Consider the following 27,175-nt stretch of genomic DNA (forward strand, 5'->3'; position numbering starts at 1 on the left):
TGTGATGATGTCACAACCAGCCTGTTTTAGGGGCCCCCGACTTCAAAACTGGTTCTGGCACCACAACTGCTGCACATGTAAATTTAGTATCACTCTTGTGTTTTAAGGAATGTGCATTGTGCATTTAAAGAAAGCATGAAATAAGTGTAATTATATGGTACTTTCAATTAGTACATTGATATGTTAATGTATTGGTAGTATATTTATCAAATCAAATCCCTTTATTGTTACTCAACCATCACAAGTGCAGCAGTGGGTGAAAGTCTTGGGTGCAGTTCCAAGCAACTCTTGGGTGCAGTTTATTAAAATAAACATCTGATGTACTCATCTTGTTACACAACACAATATACAATATAAACCTAATAATATACAATATACAGTATACACAAAATATGAAGGCTGTATACAATAAAAAAATACACTGTTAAGTATAAGTAAGTGCTACTCTTTAAAAATAAATAAATGCATTAAAGAAAAAATCTGTGCCCTTTTTTTAACCTTTCAGCCCATTCTCTACTGAGGTCTGTGCATGCCACTGGGACGACATGAGGGTGAGTAAATGATGAGAGTATTTTCATTTTTGGGTGAACTATCCCTTTAATTGTGAGATATAGCTCCTGTTTACTAAAGCTAATATAACGCGATGATACAGATATCATGTGCTTTTAAATAAAATAATAAATTAACCGTTAGTATTTCGTCTGGTGCAATAAATTAATTCAGCAATTAGTAGAAAGTTGAATGCACGGTGACAATGAGAAGGCTTCCCTTGAGATAAATGAGCGTCTGGCGCACTACATCCACTTACCGCTAGAGGCCACTGCTGTGCACAATGTAAAAACAACACTAAGGGGTGGATAGTCACTATGGACAGCATTGTGACAGCTGTGGTTCTTCTAAACTATAGACTCTCTTTATAAAACAAAATATTTTTGTTAGATCATTGTTGTATGTCTTAATGTATTTTTTAACGCCTGGTCATTTATGAAAGTGCGCAATATAGGCCTATAGGCAAATCTAAACTACAAAGACATGCATTTGTTCAGACAATTAATAACATTCATTTGGATCAGTTATTAAAGTTAATGTTGCCTGGCATCTCTCTTCTTATGGGTTTTTATTGGTCCATTGGAACAGTCCGGATTCAGGGGAGGGAATGTTTGTTTTCCTCAGAGTACTTCGCACACTGCTAAACATTCCCACTAACCACTCAGTCTGCAAGCCTGTCAAATATTACGTTCCATACGATAAGCTGTTATTCTCACCAGAATGAAAATTGATATTCATAATCATATTTTACCTAAGGAATGGCCCAATCTGAAAGAGGTAGGTTGCTCTTTACAGTGATTTGAAAATATTTTGAAATGTAAGTAAACCTTTGACTTGCCAAAACTTGCTTATTTTAATAGGACTCTGAATTACTTCTGTTAGATTTATATATTTTGGTTCAGCTCTAGGTCTGCAGGGTTTACAAAGTAAGAAAATGTGCTTGTCTTGATTTATGATGTTCTCAATTAACTGACAGAAAATGTTCATTGGTAAAACAAACTAATAAACAAAAAGGTCTCAGTCTAGTTTTTCTGTTTCAAACAAGACAGCTTCAGCTTTACCAAATGTATGCATCTGTTAAACATTAATGAAAGGGTTTGATCAGTACCCTGACCTTTATTACTTGTTTATGGGCAAGCTAAGGAAGATACTAGTCCTCATGTCATAATGTCCTAACACACCAACTCGCTGCATCCAAATCTGTGTTATAATTTCATATGTATTTTGCATAAACAGGATCAACCCTTGAGCTTTCATACTTCTGTTCTTGAGCAAAAATTACATTGTTTACAACAACAATAGACACAACAATTTGTCATGTATCATGACTGGCTTTTTACTACATCTCAGATGTAATTCCCATACTTAAAATTGGCAAACTGAAAATTATAATAATAATAATAATAATAATAATTCACTATAGTGTAAAACTTGTATCAAATGTGACATGTGTGAACTTTCTGGTATGTTTCACAGAGGTATGGGTATGACGGATTCATTCAACTCCACCATCACTGCAAAGTAAGATTTTTTAATGCAAATATCAGCATGATATTTAGTGATACGATCCTTATTACATATATTTTAAATAAAGTTTGGTATATGTTCTATAGAGAACTCTTTCTAGAACACACACTGTTTTGTATCATAGAACACTGTCGTATTCTAGAAAGTTACCGTTTGTTTCTCAGTTGCTCATGGAGAAAATCAGCTCAATCTGCAGTTTTAGTGGAAGAACACCAGCTGGATGGAAAATGTTGTGCATGCTTGGCCATAGATCCTGCTGGCATGGTCTCATCTGAGCTCTTCCTGAGAGAGAGTGTGTGTTTGTGTGAGTGTGTTAGGAACCCCATGATGAATGAGTGGGCAGCACAGAAAGATCTGATCCTCCACTCAGAAAAGGAGGATGTTAAAGCATCTGTCGTACCTGCAGAGTCATTGGATTGTTCTGCGGTGCGTTTCAGATGTCTCAGATGGTTTCAGGTCTACTCGGTTGCTCAGTGTATTCTGATCTTCAGAAGAAATCATTCAAAACAACTGAATGATTGTTTATATAAACACCTACTAATAATGTCAAATTCTTGAGAATTTCAGCAGGATATCTGGTGTGTTTGTGTTTGTGGAAAAGGAGGACAGCAGGCCTTCCCTGGGCTCCATGTCTGAGCAGCTGTAGAGCTCTGTATGGATTTTGCTTGAGTAGAGTATCAGACTAAAACTGGATCACTTTGAGCTCACAACATCAATACTGCTGCTGAACATACTGTACATACAAACACATTCACAAAGACTTCCACTTCTCATATGATATTGTGGTTTAACATTCTGAAAGGTAAATTCACATGTTCTAAACTGCACATGAACCTTGATTGCAACAAAAAGTAGCACCTCCTCTCATTCTAAAGTCCATTGCACTGATTTAAAGTATGTATTTGACCCTTCTCAGGACTGCCACCAAGTGGCTGGAAATAGTAGCTTTCGTCATTGATGTGAGAATGTTGAAAAATGACAAATAAAAAACAGAAAAGAACACAGTACAGCTGTGTTTGCATGTTATAGGGAGAAGCCAAAATGGTGAAGGATGGCACAGTGTTCCGTGTGATCCAGGAGAACTGCTGGGATGCTGACGCTCGGATTCGGGATATGGAAAAGCATGGTAAAGACAGTGACATGCAAACATTACGTGCATTTTAATCGAATTATTTTTCAATGAACATGTTTTGAGGATTTTTTTTATTTATTTTTTTATACTTTTACAATTTCATAATGTAAATCTCTAAAAACATGATAAAATGCTCTCTTAAAAGGTAGTTCACACACAAATGAAAATTCTGTCATCAATTAATCAGCCTCATGCTATTCCAAACCCATTTAATTTAGGGCGGCTGTGGCTCAGTTGGTAAAGTGGGTCGGCCACTAATCGCAGGGTTGGTGGTTCCAACCCTGGCCCACATGCCGAAGTGTCCTTGGGCAAGACACTGAACCCCAAGTTGCTCCCAATCGCAGGCTAGCACCTTGCATGTGTGAATGCGTGAATGAGTCACAGTGCTTTGGATACCGTTAAGGTTAAAAAGGTGCTATATAAGTGCAGACCATTTGACTTTACTTTCTTCCATGGGACACAAGAAGATATATTTTGAAGAATGTTGATGCTGCCATTTCCCCTACAGTGCAAGTGAATTGGACTACGGGTGTGTTCACACTTGGCAGATTTGGTTCAATTAAAACTAACTCTGGTGCGATTGCTCTGTTAGTGCGGTTCATTTGAACAAGTGTGAACGCTGTCACGCGAACCTTGGTGCGCACCAAACAAGCGGACCGAGACCGCCTGAAAAGTGGGTCTCGGTCCGCTTCCAAACAAACTCTGGTGTGGTTCGATTGTTATATGAACGCAACATGGACCAAAGACGTCTAAACGGACCAAAAACAGGAAGTCATTTTCCTAATACTGACCTCAAGCATACCTGGTTCTTCTCATCATAGGAGCGATGTTGCCCATTACAGTTCGGTACAGCCGTTAGAACCGCCATCCGCCATGCTTGCAGCATATCTTCGTTTATGTGTGCAACGGAGGAATTCCTGCCACTGTTTTGACTCATTTACACATTTTATTAGCTCTTTGTTTGTTCTCAGCTTGTAAAAATACCACCATATATACATATATAACTATAACGAGAGCATTTCGCCCAGCAGCCAGCATTTTGTATTGTTAGGTTCGGTTTTAAAAATGCCAGTGTGAACGGCAAGCGAACCAGGAATAAATGTATCATTGACATTCTGTTTGAAATCTCTTTTTGTGTTCTCTAGGAGAAAGAAAGTTATGTGGTTTGTGAGTGAACAGAATTGTCATTTTTGGGTGCAGCTAACCCTTTTAATCTTCGTACTGCTTTTATCTGCAGATCACATTTTCGTTCATTATGATTTACTATGGTGATTTGTTTTCGTGTTCTTCAGGAGTGACAGTACAGGCCCTTTCCACTGTGCCTGTGATGTTCAGCTACTGGGTAAGAAGCCGTAAAGCAAAAATATAATAAATAAATTAGGCAAATAAACATTTTGTTTCAAAGATTTATCGTAACAAACCTATACTTGCCACCTCACATGCCTCCTTAAATGTACTTTTGATGCTTGTCCATTATCTCAGTCCTAGCAATTCTTCTCAATTTCTAAAGGCTAAACCCCATGACACACTAGACCTGTGTGGGATTCTGAATGATGATTTGGCGGCTACAGTGAAGCGATATCCAAAGCGCTTTGTAGGGCTAGGCACTCTGCCCATGCAGGCACCTGATCTAGCGGTACAAGAGATGATACGCTGTGTGAATCAGCTGGGCTTCCCTGGAGTGCAAATTGGCTCTCATATAAACAAGTGGGACCTCAATTCCCCAGAGCTGTTCCCCATCTATGCTGTAAGACAAGATTTTGTGCACCATGTACTACTGATACCACTTGTTTGCACATCTGAATCCAAATTTGATTCAAAACTAGTACATACATGTTCGTGACATAATAGCATTCTGACAACCGATAGCAGCAGCATTTTAGACCCAATGTGTAGATTATTTTAAAACCAGCATGTGCTTCTCACTACAGGCAGCTGAAGAACTCAACTGCTCGATATTTGTACATCCATGGGACATGCAGACAGATGAGAGAATGGCTAAATACTGGCTGCCTTGGTTAGTTGGTGGGTTTGGTTAAATGTCTTGACCTTAAAACACAGAACGACTGAGTGAATTAATGTGTGAACTTTCTTTCATTTTGACCCCGAACATTTAAGTTGTTGCCCAAATTTAAACACAAAAGGAGGGTTAATCATATAACTCAAATATAACCTGTATCAGTAGTTAGTTACTGTAATCGAATTACTTTTCAGTCAAAAAAAGTAGTTTAATGCTTATATTTTAAATTCTTGTAATCAAATTAAAGTTAATGACTTTCAATTAATTTAGTTCCTTTTAAGTGCATTTTAGGGTCATGCTTCTAATATATTATTTATGCAGAATACATGATTTATGGCCCCTTAATGAGTCATTGTGAAGGAGAAATGTGAGGTGCTGAGTGTTTGACTTGTGTGTAACAATGAACAAGAAAGAAATACAGACATTATTTTGAATTTGTTGAGCGGGGGTCCTGGGCATCTCTGCGAGTGAAGACGCTGACTACCACCCCTGGAGTCACGAGTTCAAATCCTGGGTGTGCTGATGACACCAGCGAGGTCTCTTAAGCAACCAAATTGGCCCGGTTGCTAGGGAGGGTAGAGTCACATGGGGTAACCTCCTCATGGTTACCATAATGTGGATCTCACTCTCTGTGTGGCGCGTGTTGAGTCGCCACAGAAATGCCACAGAGAACAGCGTGGGCCTCTACAGGCACTATGTCTTCACGGTAAGGTGCTTAAGAAGTCACGTGATAAAATGTGCGGATTGACGGTCTCAGCCGTGGAGGCAACTGAGATTCATCCTCCACCACCCGGATTGAGGAGAGTCACTACGCCACCATGAGGACTTACTGCACATTGGGAATTGGGCATTCAAAGTAGGGGAGAAATAAATTTATTAAAATAAATAAATACGAATGTGTTAAGCGGAAAAGTGATTTAGAAAGTAACTTAAAAGTAAGTAATTAGTTATGTGATTACTTTTTCAATGAAGTAATTATTAAAGTAATCTGATTGCAAATTTGAAAGAAATAATTTGAAATTTGTAATGGATTACTATTTTTAAGTAACATACACAACACTGCCTACTTTATGTTGGACTACAAACCTCTCTATAAAATAGTGGTTATAATAAAAAGACAAGTATGCCACAGTAAATCAAGTGATAGTTTGCCCAAAAATTTAAATTCTGTGATCATTTACTCACCCTTATGTTGTTCCAAACCTGTACGACTTTTCATCTTCTGTGGAAGTGTAACTCAAATGTATATTAGTCTCAGTCAACATTCACTTTCATTGCATTTTTTTCCATCCAATGAAAGTGAATGGTGACTGAGGCTGTCATTCTGCCTAACATCTCATTTTGCATTCTGCAGAAGGAAGAAAATCATAAATATTTGGAACAACAACCATTTATCCCTCTACGTCTGTTTTACAAATGTTTGGCAGCATTTCTCTTTTTTTCCTCTGACAGGCATGCCATCAGAAACAACGACAGCAGTTTGTTCCATGATTTTTGGAGGTGTATTTGAAAGATTCCCCAAACTTAAGGTCTGCTTTGCTCACGGAGGTAAAAAAAAAAAAAAAACTCATATTACACAAATGATCAATGTTAGAACAGAATCTGTGGTGCTGACCATAAACTATGAAGACAGGCTTTTTTTAGTTACACATCCTGAGGGATGTTGTATCATATTTCATACTTTTATTCCAGGTGGTTCTTTTCCATTCACCATCGGTCGAATTGAGCACGGGTTTAAGGTGCGACCTGATCTATGTGCAACCGACAACAAGGTCAACCCACGCAAATACTTAGGATCATTCTACACAGATTCTCTTGTGCATGACCCACTCTCACTGAAGTTACTCACGGAAGTCATAGGAAAGGTGGTTATTTGAATTCTCATATATCATCAATAATTCCAAATATCATTGCCCACGAAATATTTGTATATGTGTGATAATATGCATTATTTGTCTATAAGTGAAAAAAGTCACTAGTCGTTACTGCATTGTACTTTTGAAATATGTGCTGTTTTATTTCTAATAAAATGCACTGTTTCTTGTAGGATAAAGTTATGCTAGGAACAGATTACCCATTTCCACTTGGGGAACTGGAGCCAGGAGCATTGATTGAATCCATGGATGAGTTTGATAGTTCCCTAAAGGTAATATATAAATATCTATTTAAGTGCACAATTGACACATTGGATTTTATTTAAGATACATATACAGCTTCCTTAGAATCTTAAACTGGAAATAAAAATATCCTACTGATAATTGTGAAACAAATCATGAATGCCAAATATTGTGAGGCATCTTGATAAACTAGGCCTCAAATGCCAAGAACATAATCATAACTGCCAAATTATAAATGTTTTGTACTTATTGTTATTAAATGAAAAACATGTGCATGTAAAGCATTTTAATATAAAAGTACTTCTCTTTTTACAACTTTCCTCATTTTAATGTTTTATTTAGGAAAAACTGCTTGCTGGGAATGCTCTGGAATTCTTAGGACTGTCAAGAAAACAGTTTGAGTGACTGATTGTATCGATGTTCATCAGAAGTGATAATGCCACCAGAGAGCTGAATCATGACTTTCAAAAGTCATTCATTTAAAACCTTAATTTATTTGTTTTCTTAATTATTCATTTTATTTCATTCAATGCAATATTAATTTATAGTTAATGTGAATTTTGGCAACCTAATATATAACCTGTATATATACATATTCTGTTTACAGAATACTATGATCACTCTTCTGTGTTACTGTTCCATCCTAATAAAATGATAATTTCCTGTTTCAATATTTACATTTTCAATAGACAGCAAAGCTCCCTTTAATAGTTTTCCTTTTCAATTTTAAGATGGATTTTTGAGGTCTACAAAACTCCAAGATCGCAGCCAAGTGGGTGCTCGCCATGCTCGGCCTGCTCAGAGATGTTTATTATAATGTGTGAGCACTTCAGAGACATGATCTGAGCCAGTCTTGAGGTGTTACAGATGCTGCATATTTTCAAGCATGTTTGATATTATCGCCACACAATAATAATTTATATTGTGAGCGAAGCAGCAACAATGGCGAACTGCTCCAGTCAATCATAAATGATCATGAATCTTTATTTACAGGAATGGACTGCCACAATTTGATCATAATTGTATTTTATTGTAATAAACTAACAAGAAAGATTGTTTTAAGAAATAAATAAATCATCTGAGCTTGTGTTTTATTTACCTCCAATATGTAAATAAAACATATGTATTTTTTTCTGTACAAGTTAATAAACAGTATTTTTTCTTACTGATGCTATACAACGAATGATAAAACCTAAAACTAAGTTGTTTAAAACTACAGCGTAGATATATTTAAACTACAACCACCAGCAGCAGCACTTGTGCACTTCAGGTTTTGTTAGGAAATGGCCCAAAGCAATCAAGAATTTATCAAGAATAGTTTAATTTCTTAAAAGTTACAAGATTGATCAATAGAATATAAGATAGTGTTTTTTATTTATTTATTTTTTGTTTACTTTCCAACCGTTTAGCGCTCCACACTCCAATCCAGTAGGTGGCAGGAATGTACCATTTAAGTTGAATTGCCAACCGCTATAAAACAACAAAAGAAGAAGAAGCAGCACTTGTGTGACGTACTTCACAGACGTGAGGCAGGGCGCGCGTTACGTAAGTGAGAATCGTGCGGCTGCGCGTACGTGACGTTCACACTCTGTTCTTCTGCTGGATAGCAATGGATGTGTGCCGGGGATCAGCGTCCAAATGGTTTTTCACACGGGAGCAGCTCGAAACCACCCTGTCCCGCCGCTGCGGAATGGAACCAGACAGAGAACTGTCGTACCGACAGCAAGCCGCAAATCTCATTCAGGATATGGGCCAGAGACTAAATGTGTATCCTTCAGACGTGCTGGTCAACAGCAGGCCCGTTTAGTCTCACTGTCAGTTTGGGTTGCTGTAATGTCTAGAATAGATGTAGATTCTGTAATACCATTATTATTATTATTATTAAAATTTATATTATCCTGAATTTTGGCTGAAATTGGTTGATATTCTTAATTAAACCTCGTTATATTGATGGCGCGCTTGTCTCCGTTTACTGTAAACATTAAAGCCCTGAACCTGTTATGGGGTATTTGTTTGTGTTTGGGCAAATCGTGAAAATAGGCCACAATTTGAAGTTACATGATCTTGCGTTTTCCTTTACTCTAATATTCAGGTCTCAACTCACAATAAATACTGCCATTGTTTACATGCACAGATTTTATATGTACCACTCCTTCACCAAATTCCACAGAAATGTAAGTTTCCATTTATGCTGACTATCACATGCACTGCATGCCCTTTTGAACCATATGTTAACATGAAAGTCCTTTCAAACCGCTTTATTTATGAGCCTGAAGCTATCTGTAAGCATCTTATCATTTACTCTCCCTTATTCCATCTGAAACTTGTATGACACAAACAAAATTGTATTTTTAAAGGAGATATGATGTTCATATCCATACAGTCCTATGGGGTCCAAAACTTCCAAGCTCCAAAAAGAACATAAAAGCAGTATAATATTTTTTATATGATTTGAGTGGTTTAATCAATGTCTTCTGAAGCGATGCAATTGGTTTTAAAATGTAACTCCATTTTCACTATGAATGTTGCCTTCTGCAGTCTCTTTGGTGCAATCAGGATTCGAAGCTTGATTGTACAAACTCGTACTTGAATATCAGAGCATGGCTACAATCGCACAGAAGTTATGAAGCCTTTGTGTTTTTACATGGACTTTAAATGCATGGATATAAACGCATTGTTTGTTTTCCAAAAAAGTGTCATGCAAGTTTGAGTAAATGGTGAGAGAATTGTCGTTTTTTGGTAAACTATTCCTATTAAAGTAAGAGGATATATTTAAGAACACCGTTAACTGCAGGAGTCACAATGAACCTGTGGGAAACACCTTGTCCTTTTTTGTTAGGTTTATATAAATATTCATAAACTTTGATACAACTGTGTTAGTAATCAGTATGTGTAATATCTGCTCTATCTCATGTGATGGCATATCTGTTTTTCCCCTCCATAGACCATCTCCCCAACAACATTATTTCTTGCTGCAAAAGTTGAAGAACAACCACGGAAACTTGAACATGTAATTAAAGTTGCACATGCATGTTTAAACCCCCAGGAGCCTCCACTGGATACAAAAAGTAATGTAAGTGTGGTGAATTCTGGTATTATCCCCCCATCAATTTCCTCTACCTTTTCATCACTGAATACATTTTACTAAACGTGTGTGCACAAGAGAGTAGAGATTATGTCTGTACAGAATCACTTTTAGAAATCTAGCGTGCTAGTGCTGGGATTTAAATTAAGTGTTGTTGGACAGAAATCTTGTTTCAATTGAAAATACCAATAAGAAATGTCGAGCTTGTTTACATGGACACAAGAAAGCTGCTTAAGGCTGAAAAGTGGCATTCCTGTTTACATGCACTGTTTGTGGCTTTCTCTTTATTGCTGTATACATGTGGCTATAGTCGGTAAGCATTTTTCTCCACAGCAATGTCATTTCCCCGCGACACTCGTGTAAATAATAAACATGGGATCCGAGGAAGGCTTCACCATTTTATTTTCTGTAACTTCACTTTATTTCCAGATATTCCAGAGTTGTTGCTGCGTTTGTTTTCTTAACTTTCCATTGCGACCCGCAGTGGAATTGTGCTGCAATATTGGGGTTTCCCTCTTATATAAAACTCTGGGATTCCCCCAATGTACTCAAGCCCATATACGCGGGAGTGAAGTACAGTAGTCGATATTTTAAATTGGTGATATATATAAATGAGTATATTTGATAGTGTGTGTGCTTTTCCCACTGTACTCCCAGACATGTTGAATTCTTTCCACTTTGTTGACATGTTATTGTGCTCCACTATGACGTTATTTATCAGTCTGTTCAGCACACATGCGCACTCTTCATAAACCTGTAAGAACACTGCTAATGCCTTTACATGGCCATATAAACAGTGTTCTCTGGGAGAAACCAAGATGTGTCAAACCGTTTTCTCTACACGTCATTTCAGAACGCTGCTTTCTGCAAAAACCCTGGAATAAACTTAAGTGCATATAAACGTGGCCATTTTCTTGAAGACACTATTTTATCATTAAGTGATTGTTATGTGGCAAAGTGTTGCATCTGATTAGCTTTGCATGGATACATGGTTTCAGTCACAGTGGCTGAGTAAAATTCTGTCTGTTGGTTAAATAAACAGAAAGACACATTACAAGCATTATGTAATGATTGTCTGTTGAACTTCAGGCATACCTCCAGCAAGCTCAAGAGCTGGTGATACTTGAAACCATAGTGCTGCAGACTTTAGGTAAGTCTTTGGTAGGAGGTTCCTTTCAACTAAATATCAGAGTGAACATTAGAAGGCTTGCTGACAGTGGTTCACCTTTAAAATCATTAAGGACTTTGAACCAAAAAAGAAAATTGAGTTTGGCTCTGAAAGAAGACACATCTCCGCTTCTAAATTCACCAGAATGGTGGTTGTAAGGGTATTAAGGCTCAATGCACAGATGCCCATTTTGATTTCAAATGTATCTAGTATGTTATTTTGTTACGCGATACATATGTTTCAGTAATAATGCTATGTTTTAGAGCCTTTGGTCTAACTAATGCATGGCTTTCATTATGCACAAATGTTGCAGAGCTGTCTGAAACTGGTATGAATTAACTAAATGTGCTTTTATATTGCAGGCTTTGAAATAACAATTGAACATCCACATACTGATGTGGTGAAATGTTCCCAGCTAGTGCGAGGTAAAGACTTTCCTTCATGTGATCTCTACAACACCCTAATCACTGTTGTATATAATACAGTGCTGAATTAATCTTTGATTCACACTATTTGACTTTGATCAATGCTAAGCATGCAGTTCAAGGAGAGGTAACCCTCAGTGTATCAAGCATAATTATGTCTCATCCTTACTCGCTTAAGGCCCTAATATACTTCATATGAAATTAACATCACACCCATTCATTCATTCATTATTTACAGCACAATCTGGCCAAAAAGAACGTGTTTTTGAGTTTATTTTGTTAGTTAGTAACAGCTCACCAGGGTGAACTTTAACGTAGGTTTTAACAAGCTGCTAAACCCCTTACTGCCATTGGTCCACATCATCGGTAGGTGTGACCTGGGGCTCCAACTACCTTGAAGCCTGCAGCTAATTCCTAGCATGAAGTCAGTTAAGATCAGTCAACATGAACACACCAGCGTGCAGAGTTTTTAGCAAGCTGGTGCAAATTTACCAACATCCGTTTGTATTTTTCAAGAACATGTCATGCATGCATTTTTTTTGTTTTATTAGTCTACAAAAGGAATCAAATATACTCATCTTTAAGTGCCCATTCACTCTTTTGTTTATATGCTGCATTACTCATGAGCCTTCTGCAGTCGAAAGCCATTAACACCAAAGACATGCCTATCATCATTCTTTTGTCTGTATTCTTCCCATTAACACTCTTATACACCAATCTTTGTGGTAGTATCAGTGTCATATCAAAATTACAACAACAGAGTGTAATCGGCACGTATTATGGCCACGTATGGCGTGTTAGCACATTAGCATCATAAATTCAGAATGTAAACAAAAGTAGAATTGTACATTTTCTACTGCATTTATATTACTTTTACTAATCTAGTGTGAATTCTACTCCTAGAAAGAGGCATAAAGTTATTGATAACCACATTTTTGTGTCAGATTAGTTAAGGTTTTACTGAGCATCCTCATATTTATATGTATATCTAAACACCTCTCAGTGGTATTGCGGGTGTCTGGATGTTTGCAAACAGTATAACGTTTGCATGACCGTTTCAAACATTTTTACCCCTAAACGAAGAAGAATTTCTCTGGAAGTATATCAGGGCCTTTATAGAGTTTTATTCTCACTTTCCCATCTATTCTCACTCGTCTTTTTTTTTTTTTTATTGCAGCAAGCAAGGATCTGGCACAGACTTCCTATTTCATGGCTACCAACAGGTTGTTATCCAGAACCTCATTTGTTGCACTGTGACTGCACACTATAGCTTCCTTTACTGCAGGTTACCCTACCAGTGTCCAACACCCTCCTTGCACCGGTGGCTACTGGGACGCCCCCCTCTCAAATATGCCCTCAGGGTGGGGTGGGGAGGGGGTTCGGCGGCTCCGGCCCCGGTTGCAGTGCGGTGTATTGTACGGGGGATCATTGTTGGCACAGAGGGGTTGAATGCACATTGTGAAGTGTAGTAGTGCTCTTGAACCTCACGTTTGCTCAGTTACAGAAGTGCATTTGTCTAAAAAAGACACTTTGGTAGCCTGAATAGCAGCTAAAGATTACACAGATGTAAACATTACATAGAAGTCCTCACGGTAAGTACCCAGACCCCTTCGTTTTTTTTCCCTATGATTTTTATTCTCAAAGAGATAAATTAACCTTTTGTTTTGGTCATTTTTGGTTTTTTTATATTCAAAGTATTTAGAAGTTTTTTGTCATTCAGTGTCTGACTTTATTTTTGAGATGTAGACATCTGTTGTGCTTGGGTTTTGATGTATCTATGTTTTAATGCAGACAAACCCATTAAGGACCTGTTTGGCTTTGTACATTTTAGATAATTGTTTCATTGGCTATATATTTTTGCACATCGTAAACTTAAAGTGTTATGGTACAGGTAACATAGGATTATGATTTCAGGTGAAAAGGTTCTTAAAGGGTGTAGTCTCCATTGTACAGTTATTTACTTTGTTATAAATAAAGTAAAGAATGTTTGTTCCCCCCCCCCTCATTTTTTTATTATTTTTAAATAACTTTAGCTGTCATTTAGTATACGTCACCTTTGCAGCACTGTCTGCAATGTCTGAACATGGGAGTAGACGAGCATGTGCTTAACACATGGCCTGCAGGTAATGCAGCCTGTTGAATATACCCCCCCATCATTTGTCTAGTACTAAAATATAAGCTCTTAGCCCATGTCCAAACATTGATTCTGTTCTGTGGCACAGGGTTACCATCCAGCTTTGTCCAAGGCTTCAATTTATTATAATTTTTTTTTTTTTCTTCATTTTCAAATTTTAGTAAAATACTGCTAAGCTTGTTAGCATATTGGGGAAGGAATGTTTGATTTGAGCTGGTTTCTTCAAGAACTCTTGTAGCAGATTAGATCTTTTTAGTATTTGCTGTTGCTCTGGACTTAGTTTAATAGAGCAATTTCCACACAACCTAACATGCTGCATCATTGCTATTTAGAGATGTTGCCAAGTTCATAGAAATACATAAGCACATAATCAGGCCACATAGTCAACCCAGCTTATGCCTTAAATGGGCTTGCATTTCTTATGTGGTAAACATGGATGGTATCCATATGCTTGTTTGCTTTACTGTTTCCTATTTGTTTGTTGCCTGCAGGCCTTTACACCTTTTTCCCAACAGTATCACGTTTACACTTGATAATGAGTAACAACCCTGTCATTTTTGTTTGCACAGATTTGATTAAACAAACCGTTTTTAGACCTACTCCTGTGGGTGTTGTTCTGAACCTGAAATGTAAAAACTATACTTAAATGATTTCTTTTGCGATTCAGTTTTTTTTCTTGTAACCTATTTTCTTCTCATATGGCACAAAATATGTTTAATCAATTTGAGCTTGAAAAATGCCTGTATTTTATGCTGGTTATCTTTCAATCCTAGCCATCTTACATGACACTGAATGTGATTAAATAGCTTAATGCTGTATCAATGTTGATTTAAGCAAAGGTTTCTGAACTGTGCAGGCAAATCTTTGGAATTATGTTACTCAGAATTGAGGAATAGCTTTGTGACTGTGCTATAATATTACTCTCAGTGTCCTGAATGTTAATTTCAAGATATTCAAGGTTGCCTTCCCCCTTCTAAGCAGTTAATCGTTTGTGCTCTTTATTGTCTTTCTCCTCTATGATGTGCTGCTCTTGCAGTCTTCACCTCACCACCTTCTGCCTACAGTACAAGCCCACAGTCATAGCCTGTGTCTGCATTCATCTGGCCTGCAAGTGGTCCAACTGGGAGATCCCCGTTTCCACCGATGGAAAGCACTGGTGGGAGTATGTGGACAGCTCAGTTACACTTGAGCTTCTTGATGGTAGGTGATGTGTTCTTCCCATGAACAGGTTGTATAGATGTGGCCAAAAGTATTGGCAGTGACATTTTGTGTTTTGCAAAGTTTGCTGCTTTTTGTAGATAATTTTTTCACATGATTCTATGGTATACTGGAAAACAATGATAAGCATTTCATGAGTTTTAAAGGCTTTTATTGGCAAAAACATTAAATATATGCCAGAAAGTGTCAACATTTTCTGTGTTGACCCTTGTTCTTCATAACCTCTGCAATCATGTAATGATCTCTGAGCCACTTCATCACTCTTGCCTTGTTGCATGGTGCTCCATCATGCTGGAAAATGCACAGATCATCACCAAATTGCTCCTGTATCGTTGGGAGAAGTTGCTCTTGCAGGGCGTTTTGATACCATTCTTTATTCATGGCAGTGTTTTTGGGCAGAATTGTGAGAGAGCCCACTCTCTTGGATGAAAAGCAACCCCATACATGGATGGTCTCAGGATGCTTCACTGTTGGCACGACACAGGACTCATGGTAGTGTTCACCTTTTCTTCTCCGGACTATCGATTTTCCAGATGTCCAAAACAGTCATAAGGGGGCTTCATAAGAGAAAATAACTTTGCACCAGTCTTCTGATGTCCAATCCTTGTACTTCCTGCAGAATTTCAGTCTGTCCTTGATGATTTTCTTTGAGGGAAGTGGCTTCTTTGCTGCCCCTCTTGACACCAAGCCATCGTCCAAAAGTCTTCGCCTCACTGTGCATTCAGATATACTAACACCAACCTGCTGCCAATATTGAGCTCTGCACTGGTGGTGACACGATTCCGTAGCTAACTCCTCTGGAGGTGACGGTCCTGGTGCTTGCTTTACACTCTGGGACGTCCTGAAGCCGCCTTCACTGCAGTTGAACCTCTCTCCTTGAAGTTCTTGATGATCCGGTAAATGGTTCTTTCAGGTGCAATATTCTTTGCAGCAATTTCCTTGCCTGTGAGACCATTTTGATGCAAATCGATGATAATCTTTCTTTAAAGGTAACCATTGCTAACAAGAACACAATGATTGGAAGCACTTCTTCCCTCCTTTTATAGCAATCAGTCTGCTCTTATAATCCAATCAGAATGATCGAGTGATTTCACCTGACTAGTACTCGTTCACACTTTCCCAGGTGCTGCTGATATGATTGAAATGATGTTAGCTGGTCCAAACCAATGCTGACCTTTTGCCAGGGCCAAAAAACTGTGAAATTGGGGTTTTTGTGATAAAGTTTTTTGGCCAATGAAGCTTTTTGCAATTATTTAAAATGCATCTGATCACTCTGCACAATAATCTAGAAACATTGTGAATCAAAACCACAACAACTGAAGCAGAAAAATATGCGAAACACAAAATGTGTGTCACTGCCAATACTTTTGGCCACGGCTGTACGTGTGTTGGCATTTCAGAGTTAAATTACCCAGTTAGGCTCATTATTTCACATTACATACAATGTAATGTAAGTCACTTGTGATTTATATTAATTTGAATTGTGTTGTAGAACTGACCCACGAGTTTCTGCAGATTCTAGAAAAGACACCCAGCAGGTTAAAGAGAATTCGGAATTGGAGGGTAGGTGATTGGAATATCTTAAATCATGCTTTATTTGATCTTTTAGGTACATTAATTTGGTTCAATTAAACTCTGCTTTCAAGCTGTTGCTGTATTTATTTCTAGGCTACACAAGCTGCTAAGAAGCCCAAAACTGATGGTCAGGCCTCAGACAGCAGCTCCTTACCAGGTACCACGTTAACCCAGGACCTATCCTTGATGGATGCCATTCCCGGGGTCTCTACAAATACAGCCTTCTCGAAAGCCTCTACTTCTTTTCCAGTGACCCTACCGGGCAACACAAGCAGCTGTCATTCCCTAGATTCCATTGCCAACATGCAGGGATCTTCATATACTTACACCACCCCCAATGACTTGCCTCAGGACTTCGTTCGTTCGGACCTATATTCTGTCGAACAGTTTACCCCGCACTCCTCTATGCACCCACAACAGCCTGACAAAAGCGCAGGGTTGAACCCTGCAAAACAAGGACACAAGGCCAGTGGTGTGTCGAAGCACCAGGCCATAACCTATCCTCCACCTGCAGCACCCACTCAGAAAATGTCTCTGGATAAGTACAGGGAGAAACACGCTGAGCTGGCGGTGCAAAAACGTAGACAAGAGCAGCAGAATGTGGAGACTGAGGTCAGGGATATCTATGGTACTCCAGTACAGACAGATCACCGCAAGCACCTGCCCCAACTTTCTCACATGCAGCAGAGGTTGAGCAACAGTGCTGGAGCCACTACAGCCTCACCCCTAAAGATGAAGCTGCCTGTACCTGGGCAGGAAAAGCAGGGGGACAAACGAGAGAAGGGGAGCTCCTTAAAACTTCGTCTTCCGGTCCCTCCCCATAGCGAAAAGGCAGGGTCAAGTAAGGAGGAGCTAAAAATGAAAATTAAGTTGTCCTCGGAACAGCATAGCTCCTCAGATGAGGGTGCTGCAAAGAGCAAACATTCCAGCCCACTTGTGAGCAAGGAAAAACACAGAGAACACTCAGCCCATCGTCACCACCACAAGCACGGCCACTCCCATTCCCACACACATAGCGGCAATGGCAGGAGTGGGCTAGAGGTGCCTGCAGCTGTTTTGGCCCTTCAGAGCCCGGTAGGTCCTGGTGGCGAGGGGTCAAGCTCAGCATCCAGCTCTGGCTTCTCACGCAAGAGGGTGAACGAATCCAGCCACAATCACCACTCCAAAAAGAGCAAAAGCTCCAAAGGCAGCGCAGGTAGTTCCTCTCTTTGTTCCTCTGTTCAGCAGTGTGTCTTCTCACAACTCTGTTCTTAACCTTCCCTTCCCCCGTCACATACCAGGTGGGCTATGGACATCTCAGCACCCTAGTGAATCTGCACAGGAAACCATTGGAGAGCCACGGCCCTGAGAGCGCTGGACTACCTAATGGCCAACACACAGTCTATAATGATACTTTTGATATGTTTGATTCGCTGTTATGCGCCCAAAAAATAAACTCTTGAACCTATAGGAAAAAAGGATAATGTAAAAGAAAAATCAAGCATATGTGTCATGATTAAGAAAACAGGAAAGTGAATGAAAAGAGTAAGAGAAATAAAATAAAAATGGTTTCCCGGTCTTCTGGCAGTTCAGTTCAGTCTGGCCATCTCTCTGAGAAACTGCTGTTTTGTCCTCCGTATTCCCTTATGACCGGTTGGTTTGTATGCGTGAGCAGGTATATGATTGTTAAAGCTGTTATATTACAGAAACATTTACAAAATAGTACAAATCATTTATTCTTTACATGAGACTAAGTAGAATGAGAGAAGGAAGTTTTCTCATAGTGATAATTTATAAAACACTCAAGACTGAAAGAACCCTCTAAAATGACTGACAGTCCTCTCGTTTGTTCAGAGTATAGTAGAAGGAAAGCAGAATCAAGCTATTTTATTTCCATAGTTTCTTGAATATTTATTTTTCTTTCCTCTCCATTTGATAACTTCTATAGTGGCTGCATGTCCATTTCAAAAGGGATGAGACCTGTTTACAGAGCGTGAAGAAATGCATTCTTGTATATTAATAGCTGTACTATAACTTCTCAGGTTTTGAGCTGCTTGTTAAATCTCTCTCTCTCTCTCTCTCTCTCTCTCTCTCTCTCTCTCTCTCTCTCTCTCTCTCTCTCTCTCTCTATAGTGGGGAGGGCCTTGTGATAAAATCTAACATTGGCCTTTCTAGCTGCAGTCCTCCAGTGTTCTGTACTGCTTCCAGGAACTTGTAGGCAATCCACACCCTGCCAAATACCTGGCATGTTGTCAGAGGCCATGCAATGTACCTTTTTTGACCATATAGATGACCGTAAGCTGGATGCCAAAGGCTGTGCCTCAAAAAGTAAAAGTATAGTTCTATGAAGTTTACATAACCTTCGCTGTGAAGTGCATTTAATATATTCCTTGGCTTTAAGCAGTAGGCTATTTGTGCAACTCCCTAATTAATAACAAAACCAGAAACATGGGGGTGGGTAAAAGGAGATTGAGTTCATTATTACAGTGTTGACAAAAAGAGATCTGGGCTTTCACCGGCCCTCTTTGTATCATTATTTCTGAATGCAGATGAATAGTTTTGATCTTTCGATTGCATTTTTAGTGTGACGCTATTGGTAAATGAGGCCAGCGTTGTACAAACCATTTTACTTTGGGTCCCTGTAGTGCAGTTAGGTAAGACAAGTGCAAATCCTGGCAACTATGTTTTTCTTATCCCCCATTTTATTTAGATTTAATAATAAATTAAATGGTTTCCACTACCTTAACCTCAGTCTTTGTGTGTATGTATGTAAACATTTATTGTTTTTACATAATGGCACATGTATGAAATTAGATTTTCTGCTTGTCAACATTTTTGGTAAATTAAAAAATACATTCCTCCAGGTTAAATTATGATGGATTAGGGTTATAATTTGTCAATTTGCTTTGTCATTGTTTTAAAAACATCCAAGGTTTAAATAATTTGGTTAAATTGCTCCGTTCTATCTTTGTTTCTGTTTTATTTGGTCAATTAGTAAGTTTTCAGTTGACTGGCCATTTGTTGATTTGGTTGTGATGAGGGATGAATGGATGTCTTAACAATTCCTCTGCTGATGGTCGTTGTGTTGGATCTCTGCAAAGAGTAAAAAGAGAGAGAATGTTCTGCTGTTCTCAAACTGTTAACGGATAAGTTATACAATTATGCAGATTTTTTTTTTCACTTTCTAACCACAAAAAAAAAAAAACGTTCTCAACTTTTGGGTGAAATGCAATAGCTTTGCGCAGTTAATTTTCATGATAAATATTACTGTAAATATATAGCTAATTTTTTTTTGTTTGTTTTAGAATAACTTTTGGAAAATAAATTGCTCTTTGAAGGTTTACCTGGTTAAGCAAGCCTGGACAAAGCCATTAGCATGTGTAGAAAAATTATCGGACAGAGAAGGCATCAAGCCCTTTCGAGCGCCAATGTAAAACAGAGCTGCAATCTTGGTCATGTGTGCTAGAGGTGGCTTTCCTGTGGCCATTTCAAACACTGTGCACCCTATGCTCCAAATGTCAGATTTTCGTCCATGACCGGTCTCACTTATCACCTCTGGTGCCATCCAGTATGGGGTACCATGCACAGACTTCAAAATGTCACTTTTGCTTCCAGTCAGACAGTTAAGACGGCGAGCGCAACCAAAGTCAATTAGCTTGACCACCCCAGTGGCCATAAGCATGATGTTGTTTCCCTTCAGATCCCTATGGATGACTCTATTGGCATGAAGATAGGCAACCCCCTCCAGAATCTGTTGGGTGTAGAAGGCAAACACTTTCTCTGGTAAGGGTCCAAATCGGTTCAGGATACTGGAGATAGAACCACCTGGAACATACTCCATGAAGATGCTTACAATGTTCTCACACAGAGCGGTGCCCAAGAACCCAACAATGTTAGTGTGGTGAAGGTTCTTAAGAAGATCCACCTCTCTTTCCAGGCGAGCATACTCTTTTTCTGCCATCTCTGAACTTGAAGCATCCAATGCCACCTGTTTTACTGCAATCAGCTGACCTTGACTGGTTAGCCCACAATACACCTATATCATAAAGATATAGAACAAAATAAGAAACAAGTCTTTTATTTTCACCCATGATTATTGAGCTTGGATAATATTTTATCTGATCTGTTTACAAAAAGGTTGTCTTTTGTGCCCAATCAGTATTTCATCTCTAGGGCTTGATGGTTTTGTTCGATTATTTCTGCATTTGGCTGACTTGTTTGAGATGAGTTGTTTTTTTTTTTTTTTGTGGTCCATCAGCATTGCCTGGATCATGTCCAACCTTGCTTTGATGGTTAAATATGAAGACTAAAATTCACATGACAAGGCTGCTCTATGCTTTTCAACTAATAAGGTGTGGACATGTTGTTAACTGTTTAGGAAGCAAGGTAGCAGGTCAGCTGCCTATGTTTTCGGATGCAGCCCGAGGTAAAAGCACTTAAAGTGTAAATGAATTATTCACTATGCACTGTATGTACAATTGGTTTGTTTCTGTATTTTTGGAGTAAATACGATTGTTAATGTGGACATGGTGGCTGGACTACTGTGTGTTCTGTTATTTCCATCTTACTAATATATTTCCTAAACAATTTCTTCATATGCAAATAAATGACTAGAATTTGATGACAAAACAGAAATAGGAAGAAACTGCGATCTACCACTTAAAATGCAGTAGTTTTGTGTGAAATTGAGTACATATGGTGCTAAAGATTTATTAATTTTTTAGCATTTTAATGTTTATTTACTATATTAAATTATGGTATTCAGTATATCGGCATTGTATTGGATAGTGGCATTGGCCATTGAAAAAACCCATATAGGCCATTAAAAAAAAAAACATATCGGTTGAAAACTACTTAACTTAAAAAAAATAGTGCAGAAGTTTGGGATTTGGGATGCAGCTTTGAACTTTGAGGTCATGTTCACGTTTAAAAGCAGCTGTAGAATAATTAACCATTTGACAAACTAAAATGCACATATATTGTTGGCCTAATAACTGTGGGAGGGTGTAAGAAGTATGACTTCCTCATACTCGTATCAACCGGAAGACCCTGTTCCATTAGTAATATGTTAAAACTAAAGTGCTTTGAAAGAGCTGCATTTAGATACCTACTGTTCCAAAAGCTCCTTTACCCAGAACCTCTCCTTTTGTCCATATGATAGCATCATCTGAGCAGAATCCATTCGTATAATGCAGTTCACCAGAGGAAACACCCTAATGGACAACACAATCCTTATGTGATGAGTAAGGTATTGTGTATTTATAGGTGACAGTCTATTTACAAGTTAAATATCCAGTCGTGTTAGCATTTTACCTCATTTAAAAGTTTCTGGAATACTGAGGGCAAGTTATTTCTGAACTCGCTGCTATCTTCCTTTTCAGTCCTAATTGTTTCAGCATCTCTTCCTTCCAGTGACATCAACTCTTCTGCCAAAGACCGCAGCAAGTCATCTGTAAGCGGTCCATCACTAACCTCATTCAGAATCCTTTGGAATGCGGGTGATGCTGATCTGTCACTTGTCCATGTATTGATCAGTGGCTGTGCTGTAAATCTGTTCACACTCGATAACTCTCGTTCATCCGTGGCACTTGTGTCTGTTGGAGTCTGTGGTTCTTGATGTTTTATGTCCTTAATGAGATGAGGCCTTGTGGTTGAATTAATTAGCTGGGGAATGTTTGTATTAGACAGAGTGTTTGATAGTACTTCTTCAATCACTGACAGTATGGAACTGCATTGTCTTTCAATTACTGAGATTGAAGTTTCCCTTCCCTCACACTTAATATCAGGTATTTTGGATTTCATCTGCTGGAAAGTCTCATCAGAACTTTCAAAAACAGGGTGTTTATTCTCTGAAAAGGCTGGATGGGTTTTCGTCCCTTTTGGGGTATTAATTCTCCTCTTGAGTTGCCTGCACTTAGCTCGATTGTATCTCTCTGATTGAGCATGTTTCCTTCTGTTAACTTCCACTGTTTTTTTGCCTCTCTGCTTTCCATTGATTTGTTTAACTTCAACCACTGCAAGTACCTGTTTGGGTTTCTCAGAAGACTTGCCTGCTCTAAGATTTTCATAAATGGGAGTTGCAAACATTTCATAGATTGCTGGACCTTCATCTCCCTGACTGAGCTTCAGAAACATGTCGTTGTAAGTGACGTAGTCCACAGCAGACCTTGCTCGCTGTACTGCACCTAATGAGGACTTTTTGGAAGGTCTTGCACTTCTCAAATCTCTGTTAAGTTGGTTTTCACTGTTATTACTAAGTTTCTTGTCATCACCACTCAACTTTGTGTGTTGAAAGGGTTCAGAGACCCTTTTTGTGGGTTGAGCGTCATTTGTAGTGTTTTTACAAGCCGGTGTAGGTGTCATCCTTGGCAAATATGATTTGTTAGGGGTCTCTACTGTAATAACTGAGCCTCTGGTTTTGCTTTCTCTAAGTTTTGCCTTTGAGTGACAAGGAGAATTTATCCTATTTCTTGTGGTATTAACAGTACTCTGATTCTTGTGTGCCAGAATGTTGAATGACTGATTTGTGTGAAAAGATGTTTTGCCTTTTCTGTCCTTTCGTCTGATCATCTTAACTGTTTTGTTCTTGTCAAGTGGAATTTGATCTACTGCACTAATATCCGCATTGGTGAGGCACTTCTCATCTTCAATTAACCCGGATCCTCTGTCTCTGACTATAGGATGGATTTCTTTGGCTATACTGCTGGGTCCATCATAGGCAGTGCAGTTTGTCCTGATTATGTTAATATTTTGAGACTTTGTCTCAAGATCTTCTGAGATTTCAGTTGTTTTGGAAGACTCTTGTCTCATTTTAGCCTCAACCTCAAAAGATCTGAATGGTGTATCATCTTTCTTGTCATCTGAAATGGCACAGTCTGTCTCTTTTGTGATATTTCCAGAATTTACTAAATCCTGAAAATCCAAATGAGACCCCAATTCCAAATTTAATGACTTCTCTAAGCACCCAGATATCTTGGGTGTTCCTTGGGGAACATTTTCCTCCTCCTCTTGACTACTACTGCTGCTGGAATTGCTCTCCTGACTGCCTGCTCTGGTGCCTTTGGATCTTCTGGCAGACTGCCTGGAGATCCTTTCCACTTTTCGTCTGGACTCTGAGGAGAAGGGTAAGATGCCAGTTGGTTTTAAATGCAGTTGGTGCACAAGACCTGAAAGCACAGAGCCATCCCTACATCTATTGTCCAGTGGAGTTAGATGTTTAGGCGTTCTTGAGCACGGAGTAGGTTGTGAACTCTGGTAATCACAACAATGAAAGGACATGCTCAGGCATATATTTGTATTTATTTAAATACTTTTAAAATAAATAATATTTTTTCTTACCTTTTGTCTAACACTTTCATCCTCTGTATCACCACCTCTGAGCCCTGTAGTTTATTGAAGAAGAAGAAAAATGATTATATGCTTGCCCTTCATGTTGACTTCTGCACATTATCACCTTGATGCACGGTGATCTTGAGCCACATTTCTGCCTAATGGTATTAAACGGTTCATGTCCATCTCCTCCACATGCAGTGGCCATTGTCACATTTGTATAAAACCCTAGTCTGGAGTAATGATTTGGTGCATGTACAGATCTCTAACTTGTGAACCCATTTACATTTCAGCTGGTACATATATGTATAGTTTAATTGGTCCTCTGCAATCGTTCAAACCGCTCCCAGGTAATACATGTTTGCGCATAGATATGTTATTTGATATTCGATTGGGATTAGATTGGGACAATGACTCTGGGTAATGCAATAATTAACAGAGGTTCTTCTAATCCTGTGCTAATCGGTTTTATCATTAATCTTTTACGGATTTTGCATTCCTGCACCTGTAAAGATTACAGAGTTTCTTACCTTCCATAAAATGATTGGAAAATAACTCCAGGTTATACCAATCATGTGTATAAATAGGGAAAATATTGCCCAATGTCCTGTGAGTTTTAAGTACCTGTTTTTACCTTGTGCTTGAATTTTATCATATGTTAGTATTTTGTGGAGATGAGAGCCTGAAGATGCAATATGAATACAAGACAATGAAAACATCTTAACAAAGGATTAAGGCTTGTGGCAATTTTGGGTAAGATTTATTCTGCAGTACCTAGCCTAGCCTAGCCTAGCATATGCATCTCCCAATACTTAAGCCATATAGCTAATCATTAATAAATTAATTACTGATAAAGTAATCTTTTTCAACATAATGGCAACACATAAATGAAGACACGCCTATCTGGTAATTTCTACAGACATTGTTCATCCCTTATGAATTGACAGTAAACATTACAGATGTCAACAGTAACAATTACTGTACAGACAATGTCCAGAAAATTAATCCAGTCTGAATAGGGCTGTCTGTCCGATATGTATGAATGAAGGATGAAGATTATTAGGAGGCCATGATTGATATGGGCCAACGGGGAAATTTGGCCAGGACACCAGGGTTACGCCCCTCTTTATGAGAAGCGCCCTAAGATTTTTTAATAACACTGACAAGGTGTCAGAACCTTGGGTTAACGTCGCATCTGAAGGATGATGCCATTTTACAGTATAGTGTCCCCATCGCTATCTGGGGGAGTTAGGGCCCACAATGACCGCACAGTGAACACCCGCTTGTGGCCTCAATGTCACCTCTTCCAGCAGCAAAATTTCTCCCATCCAGGAACCGACCAGGCTTAAGCAAACAGTTTAGAGCTACAGGGTGATATGTATGTTTATACATACAGTATGTATCTGTCTGTATGTATCTGACTAATCAGCCATTAAATATGAGAGAGTTCTTTTTTGCAGTAAACAAGTATAGACTTACTGTTAGAAATGTTAGCCCGAGCTTGTAGCAGCACACTTGCATCAAGAAGAGGTTGCATCAGCATTGGTGCTGATTTACTAAGCTGTGTGAAATGACGAGCAGGAAGAACAGGTTTCGAGGAGGAGGTCAGTTTATTGAGTGATGGATGCCTTATTTTTTCCCAGCTTTTTCTGTTGTCCCCCAAGCTCGGCAAGGATGAAGTCCGACTGGGTGAAAATTAAATGGATTATATTACAATTTTCTAAATGTTTACTGTAAAAATTTAAAATGTTGCTAAGTAAAAAAGGACAACGCCAAATCTCCTCTTCTTTCCTTGTAGATAATAGCACACCCTGGAACCCCAGTGTTATGCTGAGGACTGCTTGATCCTGTAACCGTACTCCTCTGTACAGTCTTTGTGTAAAAATAAGAGGGAGGCACTGAATGGACATGGGGTTTCATGCAGGCTATTCCAGGTTGTTTGTGAGCTTTGTGTAATTTATGTTTGCACAGGCGGTGGTGTTGATATTTAAGTGTGATTTGTTCACTTGTTATTGGCTGTCTTTGTTTATGTGAATGCTAATTTAGTTTGAGGAAGGGATGTATATACAGTACTGTATGATCAGCTGGCTAACCTGCTTCGTTTCCTCTCATCTCTGCCGTCTTGCCTGATATCTATCTTTGGCTCCATAGAACCCTCACAGCAAATCGTGTTATCTGCGCACATACACACATGCAGACAAATACACTTTGGATGTAAAAGGGCACGTAAAGCCACCCCTACGGTCATACTACAGGGCTGAATTACCCCAATGGTCATAATACAGTGGTCACAACAATGAAGTATTACTCAACCATCCAGTATCCAAAGGCACAAAACCCAGTACAAATGAATTAAGAAATCCTACAATGTACTAAGACCTATATATTACTGTAAATCAAAATTACTCAATAAAGAAATTAATGTAAAAATGTTAATTGTAAAATGTAGAATTAAGCCTTTTAACATCTACACATAATCATCACTTTTCCATCTAGCCAATCAACGATGTATACAAAATATGTAGATATACACATAGAAATGTATATTTTAAAAAGATATATAAACACATTTCTCTACCTTACTCAAAGTCAGTCTTTTCTAAATGAATCCAGGCCACACTGAATCCAAATGTTTTATGGTTGCTCCGAGTCATGGAGTAATCCTTATCTGCGAGTATCAATGAGTGAAGGTTTTCTGTTGACTCTGTGTAGTTTAGCTTGGAACAGAAAATCCTAAAAAGCTGAGGTGGATAAACCCCTCCCATTGTCATGGATCATTTGAGGGATAGGCTGAGTGAGTGTGCATGTTTTGCTTTTTTCAGGGTGGTGGAAAGGTTGCCATAGGGCTGTTTAGAAGTCTGAGTAACAGGTGTACCTCTGGCATTCTGTATTTTTCTCCCCTTGCAGAAGGAGTATA

General features: G+C 38.7%; 3 protein-coding genes across 7 annotated transcripts; 2 read left to right on the forward strand and 1 right to left on the reverse strand.

Moving 5' to 3' along the window:
- Positions 1-1,184: 1,184 nt before the first annotated feature.
- Positions 1,185-8,441, forward strand: acmsd (aminocarboxymuconate semialdehyde decarboxylase). The gene is made up of 10 exons (XM_052142690.1): positions 1,185-1,326; positions 2,026-2,070; positions 3,106-3,202; positions 4,501-4,550; positions 4,719-4,955; positions 5,140-5,233; positions 6,681-6,776; positions 6,921-7,093; positions 7,276-7,374; positions 7,688-8,441. The coding sequence occupies exons 1-10, from the start codon at positions 1,270-1,272 to the stop codon at positions 7,748-7,750; spliced, it is 1,011 nt and encodes a 336-aa protein (XP_051998650.1). The 5' UTR covers positions 1,185-1,269; the 3' UTR covers positions 7,751-8,441.
- Positions 8,442-8,885: 444 nt separating this feature from the next.
- Positions 8,886-20,242, forward strand: LOC127654994 (cyclin-T2-like). Of its 5 annotated transcripts, none has more exons than XM_052142582.1 (10): positions 8,892-9,112; positions 9,438-9,519; positions 10,290-10,418; positions 11,520-11,580; positions 11,961-12,023; positions 13,201-13,246; positions 15,194-15,357; positions 16,868-16,938; positions 17,044-18,145; positions 19,063-20,242. In XM_052142582.1, the coding sequence occupies exons 1-10, from the start codon at positions 8,955-8,957 to the stop codon at positions 19,077-19,079; spliced, it is 1,893 nt and encodes a 630-aa protein (XP_051998542.1). In that variant the 5' UTR covers positions 8,892-8,954; the 3' UTR covers positions 19,080-20,242. The 5 variants fall into 5 exon arrangements, 3 of the variants coding, with proteins under 3 accessions (XP_051998542.1, XP_051998541.1, XP_051998543.1); XM_052142581.1 differs by having other exon boundaries at positions 8,894-9,112; positions 18,231-20,242; XR_007971996.1 differs by lacking the exons at positions 16,868-16,938; positions 17,044-18,145; positions 19,063-20,242 and adding an exon at positions 13,522-13,615 and having other exon boundaries at positions 8,886-9,112; positions 15,194-15,330.
- On the reverse strand, positions 19,000-26,518 carry map3k19 (mitogen-activated protein kinase kinase kinase 19). Its single transcript, XM_052142584.1, has 7 exons — positions 26,352-26,518; positions 25,738-25,943; positions 24,268-24,311; positions 22,243-24,180; positions 22,041-22,142; positions 20,274-20,965; positions 19,000-20,022 (listed from the first exon to the last, which is right to left on the reverse strand). Exons 1-7 carry the CDS (start codon positions 26,504-26,506, stop codon positions 19,932-19,934), a joined length of 3,228 nt encoding a protein of 1,075 aa, XP_051998544.1. The 5' UTR covers positions 26,507-26,518; the 3' UTR covers positions 19,000-19,931.
- Positions 26,519-27,175: the final 657 nt, after the last annotated feature.

The sequence above is a fragment of the Xyrauchen texanus genome, chromosome 14 (assembly GCF_025860055.1).
Source record: "Xyrauchen texanus isolate HMW12.3.18 chromosome 14, RBS_HiC_50CHRs, whole genome shotgun sequence".
NCBI lineage: Eukaryota > Metazoa > Chordata > Actinopteri > Cypriniformes > Catostomidae > Xyrauchen > Xyrauchen texanus.